Source organism: Quercus robur, chromosome 4, assembly GCF_932294415.1.
Source record: "Quercus robur chromosome 4, dhQueRobu3.1, whole genome shotgun sequence".
Lineage (NCBI taxonomy): Eukaryota > Viridiplantae > Streptophyta > Magnoliopsida > Fagales > Fagaceae > Quercus > Quercus robur.
In genome coordinates this window covers 41,346,954-41,358,791 of record NC_065537.1, presented here as the reverse complement: position 1 = coordinate 41,358,791, position 11,838 = coordinate 41,346,954, and the positions used below count along the sequence as shown (strand labels likewise).

The 11,838-nt window shown below is 34.3% G+C and overlaps 1 protein-coding gene across 1 annotated transcript; it reads left to right on the top strand.

Moving 5' to 3' along the window:
- The first annotated feature begins 3,633 nt into the window (after positions 1-3,633).
- LOC126724450 (subtilisin-like protease SBT4.3) lies at positions 3,634-10,178 on the top strand. Its single transcript, XM_050428979.1, has 9 exons — positions 3,634-3,725; positions 4,020-4,111; positions 4,272-4,518; positions 7,488-7,980; positions 8,557-8,651; positions 8,734-8,952; positions 9,145-9,256; positions 9,354-9,567; positions 9,661-10,178. The coding sequence occupies exons 1-9, from the start codon at positions 3,649-3,651 to the stop codon at positions 10,176-10,178; spliced, it is 2,067 nt and encodes a 688-aa protein (XP_050284936.1). The 5' UTR covers positions 3,634-3,648.
- Positions 10,179-11,838: the final 1,660 nt, after the last annotated feature.

Here is an 11,838-nt window from a genome sequence, read left to right as displayed (position 1 = left end):
GTCCTAAAGGCTCCGAAGAGTGTGCTGAAGATGAAAACTTCCTCGGCTGAACATGGCCGAGGTCTTGGAAAATGGATTGACAGCAAGGATGACAACCCCTGAAATTCATTTGGGGCGGATAAGCACTGCAGAGATATAAGATAAAAATGAGCTCCAAAATATCTGAGGAGAAAGCTGCTACCTTCGCATTAAATGCACTGCAGCTAAATCCCCTGGCCGCATTAATGTAGAAGTGATACCTGAACAGTGTATTTCAACCTTACATCTACTACTTGGGGACTTATGAGAAGGGCTGATGGGACAAGTATCAGCCCTAACTATCTAGTTTACAAGTGGACGGTGGAGGTGAAAAGGGGGGGAGAGTATAAAAGAAGGAGAAGGAAACAAGAAAGAGAAGGGAGAAATTGAGAGAAGAAATACTATAGCATTCCACAATCAAATTTGTAATGATATCTAAGAACATTATATTAGAACTATTGTCCTCGGATTTCGCTGAGGACGTTCTTTCTTCATTTCATAATTGTCCATTTTTATCTTTTTGTCATCAAGCCTATCTAGATCGTTGTTTGATCAACTAAAGCCTAGTTTTCCAACTCATTTCTCTACAAATTCATTGTTTTGGGCTTCTTAGGCCTAAGTCCGTCCACATGCTGGGCTAGGAACTCAAGTCTGGTTCTTACAACTAGCATACACTAAACCTAGCAGTTTACTCAATTACAAATCTTAAATTTTAGTTTCTTAAAAATTTCTTCCCATGTAACCTCACTAATAATAAATAAATTTAAAATGAAAAATTACATTAATTTGAAAATAAAAAAAAGAGCCCCATCACATGTGCGGAGCGCGTGTAATGAGACTAATATATATTAAAATCATATGTCTAAAAACATTTACACTATATTATCAAACTTAAAAAAAAAAAAAAAAAAATTTAACTTATGGCATAGTGGATTGGAGTGTAACAGTACAAGGGTATTTATTTAGATATTAACCTTGTATCGAGTAGGGTTATGTTACATAGACAATGATGTAACGCTAATTTCTGATATCATAGACTAAAAAGCCACCCGGTCTTGTGGATGTAGGCACACTACCAATCCATGTGAGCTGTCTATGTTGATTTCTCTCATCCCTCTTCTTTAATCTTGCATAAACCTATTTTTTACATAAATTGTTATTAGAGCTTAGGTTGGTCATTCCAATGGAGATATATGCTTCTATTGTTAAGGCATCCGTATGTAGTTAAGTTCAATGGAATTGGTAACTTCGGGTTATGGTAAAGAAGGGAGAAAGATTTGTTGGTACAGTTAGGATAACGTGGAAACCAGAGAAAATAACGGACAATGAGTGGGAAAAAATTGAAATGAAAGCGGTTAGTACAATTTGGATATGTCTAACTAACAAGTAACAAGGTTATCTACTATGTCATGTACGAGGGATCAACCATAAGGATATGCTTAATATTGGAGAGTCAATGCATGTCCAAGTACATCATGAATAAATTGAATATCCGAGCTTAAGATGGCCAAGGGTGCGGACCCAGCTCTGACATCAATACGCTGAACTAGTTCATTAGTTATCTGTTATGAATTGATATCAAATTTGATGATGAAGATAAAGCATTGATGCTTTTGACCCACCTTTCTGTTTCCTATGAACACTTGGTTAAATACTGCATTGGGGAAATGAGACCTGGGAAGAAAATAGTTGTACTAGGGAACATAATAGATCTAATTCAACAAAAGGTTGTGCAATAATACAAATGCTAGAAGAAGTGGCATATTAAGCAGGTCTGTCCATATTGGAAAAGGGGGAAAAGAAAGATAAGAGGAAGGGCCCTCAAAATCCTTCAATGTAGTGGAAGCTAACTCAGACTTTGACAGTGATTTGTTTTTAGTTTCATGAAGTTCTGATCAATTATTGGATTCTAAATTCAATATATTTGTTTATTCCACGTAACTGCCCAGACTAGTTTGACATTTACAAGTCAGCTAATTGTGGTTTTTTTTTTTTTTTTTTGCTGAATGAAAAAGGGGGTCTCCAGTGTGGGCTTATCGATTCCATGCCATGTGACGGTAATGGGTAAATACCACATGTACTACGTGGGCCTTGCTGGGATTATCACTCGAACCGCTCCTCTCTGAGTACAGAACGAGAACTCTTACTATCAAGCCACACCCCGTGTGGTGTCCCCTAATTTTGGTTATATTCTAATGGGTAATGATGCTTCATAAAAAATCATTAGAATAAGAAGAGTTAAAATTAAGATGTTTAATAATTTGGTGACAACATTAAGAGAGGTAAGACATGTTTCATATGTATATGTCTGAGAGTGGGATAATGAAGAAAGAAAAGGGTGCTATGGTTGTAATAAGGGGTCAAAAAGTAGGTGGGAATATTTAAATTGTTCAGCAGTAACATTGTAGGTAGAGTTGCCATTGTAACAAAGTCTGAGCATGATGATTCACTTTTATAACACATTCGAATTTGTTAGCTAGATTTAAGTAATGTAAATTGGATTTTTTGCAAATATTGTATTATGAAAAGCAATGTATAGTGCAATTTAAAATTGTCGCACATAAGACCCAAGGCATATTGATTATGTGCATTCTGATTGATGACATTCTCCCACCTATTAGTTGAAGCTTGAGGCAAAGCAATGAGAATTCATATAAGGAGTTGAATATTTGTCAAGGTTGAGATTGTTGGAGTTTGCTCAGATTTATTTCTAGGCTATTGACCAAAGGGCCTTTTTATGGGCATAGAGGAGCTGAGCAAAGCACAATGAGTGGAAATGGAGTGGGTAGGGTTATGCTATATAAACACTGATGCAACTTTAATTTCTTATATATGGATTAATAGCTTCTCACCCTTATGGACAAAGACAAAGTGCTGAGTTACATAATTTTGTGTTGATCTAGATGTCTCAATTGTTCTTATCTCTCTTCTTTCATTTTTTTTTAATCATTTCTTTTTATTTATTTATTTTTTTATGAATCTTCTTTCTTTTTTAATCATGGGTAAACCATTTTTTACAACAGATTATATGGTGTTAGTATATAACTTAGTTTATTAAGCTTAACTCAGTATACTGTATTTGTAATATACTTATATTACTTGTACTTCACATATATTTAGCTTATATAAGGCTTTCTATTATATTGTGTTATACAAATAGAATATACATCAACATACAGATTATTCAGTATTTCTCTCTATCACTTTATATTCTTAACATGTGAAATTATATATAAAGTACAAATGGTCCTTATGCTTTGCTGATACCGTGAATGTAGACGATATTAGTGCTACTTATATATCAAGATTCTTTTGCACCAATTTAAAAAAGGAAACATATGAAAATTTGAGGCCCCATAAATTCTTTAATTGCCTGGCTAGTGAGCTGTATTGTCATTGCCAGAAATGTGTTTGGCTATTCAAAAGGAAAGTACGGTCGTATGAATGGCAATTCTCATGGATTCATATCATAAATATCAGTTCAGACCTCTTCATTTTTTAAATCCCAGCATAATGACTGCTATGTCTAGCATTATATCCCCTTACCATTTCCTTTTGATTCTCTTGGTCGCCGCCCACAGCATTTGTTGTGGTGCTACAGACAAAGAGAAAGATGTTTACATTGTGTACATGGGTTCCCTACCAGAAGGTCAGTATTCTCCTACATCTCACCATCTCAGCCTTCTTGAAGAAATTCTTGGGGAAAGGTAACAGTTCATAGAGTTTTACCTTTAATCTATAACATTAATACTGCACCTTTTAGGATGGTAAATTACTATATAGTTTTGTATAATGGCCAATCCATAATTCTATTCCGTATGCAAATGCAATGATTTGGTGCTATGGGACTAGCATCCTTACATCAACTATGCTCTCAAATCTTACTGTTAAGACTTCTACATATATAGGTCTTATCTCTTTTTATTTGAAAAGAAAGAAATAGCAAAAAAGAGGAAGAAAGATTTAAGTTTTTGACCATTTCTTCAATTCTGTCCTCGCAGTGCCGCCACTGAGTCCATAGTTAGAAGCTATACTAGGAGTTTCAATGCATTTGCAGCCAGACTCAGTAATGAAGAGCAACAAAGAATTGCTAGTAAATGATTTATTATTTATTTTGTTCTCTCTCTCTCTCTCTCCCTCCCACCTCCAATTGTGTAGTTGAATTTCTTTGAATAATAACACCAATCATTCTAGTGTTTAACGTAGTGTTATTGGAATAACTTATTTCTTAGTATACTGACAATAATGTGCAGGCAAGAAGGAAGTGCTATCTGTCTTTCCAAGTAGAACTCTCCAACTTCAAACAACAAGATCATGGGAATTCATTGGTTTAGCCGAAACTGCAAAACGAAATCCTACTGTCGAGAGTGACGTAATAATTGGTGTTCTAGATACTGGAATTTGGCCTGAGTCTGAAAGTTTCAGCGATAAAGGTTATGGTCCACCACCTAAGAAATGGAAGGGCACTTGTAAAGGTGGCAGCAACTTTACTTGCAACAAGTAATTTCCTTTCTCCCAGAATAATATTATGATTTTTCTTTTGAATAATTTTCCTAGCCTACACCATGAGAAAGATGAAAATCATTGTAGGATTTTTGGGTTTCTACCATTGGTGACTCTAGGAAATTTTTTTAGGGGAGTTATTAAGAAACTTAAATTATACAAAATTGAATAGAAAGAGAACTTGAAAATATCGCTATCACCAAAAAAAAAAGAAAAAGAAAAAAAAGAGAACATGCAAGTATATAAGGTTTTACAATTTCATTCGACTAACAAAATGAAAAGGCAAAAATGGATTCATAAGAGATAAATTGAGAACTGAAAATGCTGAGATGAGAGTAATAAAGTGAGAGAGTTTGAAATGATAATAAAAAAGAAAAAAGTAAAGAGAGAGAGAGAGCAACGGATGACACCTGTTGCTACTGCGAGCTGAGTTGTCGAGAAGAGTAGAATTGTTGCCTTTGCAAAGCCAAGGAGAGTAGAGCAACGAATCACTAGTTTTTTAATAGCTCGTTTGGGAGAAGGGAAAATAATGGAATTAATTGAAAAAAATAATTTTAGTATATTCTTTCATTCCCTTGTTTGAGAGTTTTTGTGGAGGGAAATAAAAGTTCATTCCCTTATTTGAGAGTTTAACTAGGAGGGAATGAAATTAATAGGAGAGAATACTTATTCTTCTCTATTACCTCAAAACCTAAGATTTTCATTCCCCCCAAAATTAGGAGAAATTGGAGAGAATAAAATTAGATTTAATGATTTTTTTACAAAAACTTCCAAAATATCCTTATATAGTTAGCTCTTTATTTCAAAATAGGGGTCAAATAATTATATTGTCAGAAAATGATTCATTCATTCCCTTCTATGTTATTATCAAACAATGATTTCCATTCCTTTATGTTAAAACATCCAAACAAAATTACTTAATTTCATTCCATTTATTTCTTTTTCATTCATTTGCTTTATTTAAATACATTTCATTTCTTTATGAACTTCCAAACGAATGTAAAGGAAAAATTCCTAAAAATGAAGTCAATGATTATTTTTATGAAATGAATTGTATGAGTTACAAATCTAAATTATTAAGGGTCTTTATTTATTTATTTTTGTCTTTGAATGAGATTTTTGTTGAGTATTTTGTTTATTTGTTGCTGTTTGGCTAATTTTTGCTCTTATTTAAGCTAATTTTTATTTATTTATTTAAAAGGTCAAAGATTATGTTGGGAGGAAATTATTTTTCTGAGAAATACTATGTCAACAATATTTTCACAACAAATCTTAGAAGACAAGTTGTTATTGATATATATATATACACACTATTTCTTTTTTCAAGTATAATTTTTTTGGTAAGTTAATGTGGTCCTATGATCACCTTCGCTTGCATGTGGAGCCTTCATTGGTTTCTACCATTATTATTAATACAGTTCCATTCTAGTTGGAATATCTCATATCGGTATGCAAGCTGGAATGGTGACCCCTCCCTATTCCATCTTGGGTAGAATTTCGGCCCATTTCGGGCTATTCTGGGCATTTCTGTCAATATCGGTCGGAATTATATATTCGGCCTGTATGAATTTTTGGCTTTTTTACCCTCTGATTTTGATGTCTGAGACTTTGAGCCACTGCCTTTTCAGAAGGAAAAAAAATCCACTGCCTTCGTCTTTGTTTAAAACGGAGAAGAAAAATCACAAGATGAAAAAACAAACAATGAAGAAAAGAAATGAAATAGAAGTAGTAGAGAAAGAAAGAATAAGAAGAAACTGAGAGAGAGAGAGAGAGAGATCATTCCAACTTTTTGAAACTTTGAGTGAGAAGATTGAGAATTGATTAGTGTGTGAGGCAGGAAATAAATTGGCTAGGTGAGAAAGAGATAGAGGTTCACATGGGTGGGTTTGGGAAAATGGGAAAGGTTAATTTCAAGAAGGTTCCTAGTTTCTAATTGATCATGACGTTGACTTTATTTACAAAAATTTTGACAAATGAATTTTTTAATATCAATATACTTATTTTATTTGAGATTTAAAAAAACAAGTATATTGAATTAATTATTTTATATTATATATATATATATATATATACTTATTTGTTGTAATTCTAACATGGTCTAAAATAGTACACTGAAACAAGTCGATACCAAAATATTCAATTCTAATAGACAAACCAAAATGGGTCCCGAAACGGGATTCATAACATTGATTTCTACAAGTTAAAATTTAAAGAAAAAAATAATTGTAGAGAAAATGTAAAGAAATGCAAAGGCAAAAGTAAAGAGAAAAGAAAGAACACTGGGGTTACATTTTTTGGCCGGACCGCCTATATCCACAGAATTATTGGGAATACACTCAAATTTCCAGATTTTTGAGATACGAAAAACAGAAGAAAAATAACAAACACACACACACACACACACACACCAAGGCAATCACACAATATAAGAAATTATGTAGTTCGACAATTTGCCCACATCCACGGAGTCGCAATGATTTAAGTATTTTTAGGGAAATCATACAAGATTCAGCAATACACTTTTTCTCTCTAAAACAATACAACCAAACCCTAATCATAAGAAACAATATTTATATCCCTCATAGCTGATCTCTACAGAATGGACTTAGCCTTAGAAAATCTCCTATTAAAAATCATAACACTTCTATATTAGATTGGGCCATTAATCTGGATTAAACATAAACTATGCTCCACATAGTCTAACAGAGATGAAGTCCTAAACGGCTACATCTTTGATATTAGAATTGTGTGAAATAGAAAGACCCCTTGTATGGTGTGTGTGAGTATATATATATATATATATATATATATATAGGGTTTGTTTAAGTGTGGATGAGTTTTACACTAAATTGGGTCACTTGTAACAATACACATAATAAACATAAACCCAGTATTAACATGATCTTTGACACTACTTATACTAAAAATACTAACATAATGAACAATGTGAAATGTACAATTTGCAGTAAGATTATTGGAGCTCGAGCTTACTCCTCGGATGAAAATAGTTCCGTAAGGGATGAGGAAGGTCATGGTAGCCATACTGCCTCAACAGCAGCTGGTAGCAAAGTACCAGATGCTAGTTTTTATGGAGTGGCAAAGGGCATCGCGCGAGGAGGGGTTCCGTCCGCAAGGATTGCCGCATACAAAGTCTGTGATTCTATTGGGTGTGCAGGCGAAGACGTCCTTGCTGCCTTTGATGATGCTATTGCAGATGGGGTTGACATCATTTCCATTTCACTAGGTGGAGAACCAATAGCTGTTGACTCTGATATTATTTCTATTGGTTCTTTTCATGCAATGGAGAAAGGTATACTCACCGTTCATTCAGCTGGAAACGAAGGTCCTTCTGTATCATCAGTATCAAGTGTTGCACCATGGTTGTTCTCCGTAGCAGCCAGCAGCACAGATCGTAAAATTATTACTAAGGTTGTTCTTGCAAATGGAAAGACACTCACTGTAAGTATCTTCATCTTTCGCATTTAATTTAATTTTATCCTCATAATTCCCTTAAAATGTTTTCTTTGCTTTCTTTGCTTGATGACAAGTTTCTTCAACTATAACCGTTTTCTCTTTACTTTGTTCTTTCTAGTCACTGACACTGCTGTGGCTCAATGATACCTTTAATTACAGGGCATCAACCTATGCAGTTCTAGGACTTCCTTAGAATGATTGTATTCCTTAACTCTGTTTGAATAATTTTGGGTGTAGCTCTAAAAGCCTCTATGAAATGTTTAATCTTTTATAAATACATTTAATTTGCCAGACAATCATTTAAAAAAAAAAAAAAAAAAAAAAAAAAGGATACCAGACTATTCAGCGTGAAGCCGTGTCCTAAAAATCCTCATGGTTGATCATCTTCTTCAAATTTGAAATTTGTTAACCACTAAATTTCTTACATAGAAACTAGATGAATTTGACCTCTTTTTTTTTTAAATACTCTCTCTCTCTCTCTCAATATATATATATATATATATATATTTTTTTTTTTTCATTCTAGTGTATTTGTGTCACAGTTTCATTTTTTGTTATCAGGGAAATGCAGTAAATTCTTTCACACTGAATGGAACTAAATTTCCTTTGGTATATGGGAAAGCTGCTTCAAGAAGTTGTTCTGATATTTTAGCTTGGTAATTTATGCTCTTTTGCTTATTGCTAACTCCAAATTTTCTTAATAAAGCTAAGAACTTTGCTTGTCATTTTCAATATTAGGAATTGCATAGAAGGTTGTTTGGATAGCAGATTGGTGGAAGGAAAAATTGTCGTATGTAATGATCCAAATGTAATTGAAGAAACTTCTAGAGTTGGCGCCCTTGGGACAATCATTTTAGGTGATGATCAAAAAGATGTTTCTTTTGTATTACCGTTACCTGCATCTATTTTGGCAACTGACCAATTTAGTGTGCTTCAGTCTTTCTTGAACTCTACAAAGTAAGGATTCTAATAGTTATTTCCTCTTTGATCTTGCAATGTTTTATTTTTGCAGAACATTTAGATCTAAAATTGACATTTTACTTGAATTCATGAGAATTTTAATATGCTGATTAATGGCATATAATATTGGCCAAAAAAAAAAGGCTACATGATTCCTCAATTAACTTTTCATGGTCATGTGTTTTTCAGAAACCCACAAGGAAGTATACTAAAAAGTGAAACCACTAAAGATACACATGCTCCTGTAGTTGCTTCCTTCTCTTCACGCGGGCCAAACAGCATTTTAGAAGATATTTTGAAGGTTATGCATCAATCATCTGCATATCTCCATTTCTTTCTCTAGTTGTGCCTTTGTTACATTTGGATTCTCTAATACATATATTTCATAAACACTACAGCCAGATATAAGTGCTCCAGGAATAGAAATTTTGGCAGCATTTTCCCCTGTTGGTTCACTTTCTTCATTCAATGAGGATAAGAGGCATGCAAAATACAATATATTATCTGGAACCTCCATGGCTTGTCCACATGTAACCGGTGCAGCTGCCTATATTAAGACATTTCACCCTGATTGGTCTCCATCCGCCATCAAATCTGCCCTGATGACCACTGGTATATCTCACTTGCCACACTTTCAGCTCAATCATTCCTTTGCTAAATTTATTACTATAACTTATTGCGCGCTATATGTTCTTGTTCTTTTAGCTTGGCCAATGAATGCCACTATACAAGGTCAATATGAAGATGGTGAATTTGCTTTTGGGGCTGGCCATATCAATCCAGTGAAAGCAAAAGCTCCCGGTCTAGTTTATGAAGCATCTAAAGATGACTACCTAAAAATGCTTTGCAGTATCAACATTACCACTTTTGGTACATGTCCAAAGCATGTTACAGGATCTCCAAAGGATTTGAATTACCCTTCAATACAAGCTCAAGTGAATGCAGTAAAAAAATTTACAGTTGAGTTTCCCAGAACAGTAACGAATGTTGGCCCTGGTAATTCAACGTACGTGGCTAAAGTAGACGTTGCAGATTCTGATATCAAAGTTTGCGTGAAACCTGGTACACTCTCCTTCAAGTCTTCGGGTGAAAAGAAGTCTTTCATTGTGACTGTGTCTGGGAAAGGATTAAAAGTTACTAGCAGGTTATCTGCATCACTTGTGTGGTCGGATGGCACTCATAACGTGAGAAGTCCAATTGTTGTGTACACAAATTCACTCTAGAAAGTTCTATGTCATTGCACTTTGATTTCCTTAAATAACACAAAAAAAGTATTGTACCATTGAAAACTATGAACTTTCTAGTAGAAGAATTTAAAATTATTTATTACTGGTCATTAATTTGTGCAATTCTAATGAGAAATGTATTATTCTGTGCTCTAGGTAGACCACAACAGTATTGTCCAATAGTCCATCCATTCAATGAAATTATGCCCTTTATGATTTATCTCCTCTAGGCATACTATTGTGACTTTTATTTGGCCAATGTACTTTGTGAGCAAGTGAGATGCCTTAGTTGCATTGCAGATGAGTAATCTTTTGTTTGTCGAATAGCACCCTATAAAATGTGCCCCACCGGTGACTTATCCCTCCGTCTGTTTGTGCAATCACTATATTGTGGCAATCTAGGTCCCTCTATTTCAATGCTAGATGTCTGTGATGCACTAAACGAGGCACCATTTATGTTGATTTTATATATAGCAACCCTGGATTGCTTTTGCCACTGGCTCGGTAACATGTCCCCTAGCCTCGATCCCTTAAGCTCTCAGTTGGGGGAATTTTTGTAGACCACACGTTTCTTAGGTCTGTACACTCCATTAAGCATTCTAAGTTGTCTCCTCTGCCATCTCGTATATATCATACCTCAGTTTCATAGGTTGATGTGCATCTCCATTGGATTGAATTATGGACGATACATGTTCTAACAAGCTAAGCTCCTAAAAGTGGGTCTCAGGTTTCGTGTATATAGATGGGTGTGAACCCACAGGAAACCCTATCTTAGAGGAAAACTTTGTTACACATATAAGACAAGCAAGTAAACATGCATAAACAAGACAAATAAGCAAACAAGGGTGCAACCAACGTATTGAAATCATTCATGATGACATACAACAAGAAAAGCCACTAGCACATAGGAGGCAAACCATGTTATCACCACATACAAGGACAAAGAATAAACAAGTCATAATGCACATTAAATGCTAACATGAGAAATCCTAACATTTAAAGCTAATCAAGAGAGAGAGAGGCAAGGTACGTATAAGCATGTCAACATCATCATCATATGATCTCAAACAAGGGGTTGCACCCATATAAGCAACATAGAAAATGATGCAACCAAACATAGACGAGAAAAGCACAAAGGTGCAAAAAAACATGCTTAGGAAAACACAAAGGGTGCAACCAAACATATACTAAATGGGAGAAAATAGCATAGGAAGTACGTTCGAAAATGAAAAAGGTTAGATCTAAGCATGTAAGAACGGATTTAAGCATAAAGCATCCAGACATGGTATTACATAAAAGGAAATGCATAAAAACACTAAATATACATAAAAAGGAAATAAAGACTCTAGATCCAAACTCTTTATTGAATGCGGGTGTTTGGATGTAAATTTTGACTAGAAAATCAAGATCTACACCCTAGCCATGACACAAAACACAAGATGTAGTATGACATCAAGGCAAAAGACATGTAAGCATAGCATCAAAACATACAAATATGGCATAAAGAGTAGAAACAATGAAATTTAGACATATTCTAGCTAAGAAGGCTGGGTAACATCATCAAGGCAATAAAAGCACTACAACAAAATGTATTTTTAGTGACGAAAATTAGTGAGGAAATATTTTTCGTCGCTAAAAATACAGCTTTAGTGACGAA

Excerpts from the sequence above, each read along its gene's own strand:
- LOC126724450 (XM_050428979.1), top strand. The coding sequence starts at position 3,649 with ATGGGTTCCCTACCAGAAGGTCAGTATTCTCCTACATCTCACCATCTC. Across the intron at positions 4,112-4,271 it reads AGAGCAACAAAGAATTGCTA|GCAAGAAGGAAGTGCTATCT; the intron begins GTAAATGATTTA and ends AATAATGTGCAG. Across the intron at positions 9,568-9,660 it reads ATCTGCCCTGATGACCACTG|CTTGGCCAATGAATGCCACT; the intron begins GTATATCTCACT and ends TTGTTCTTTTAG.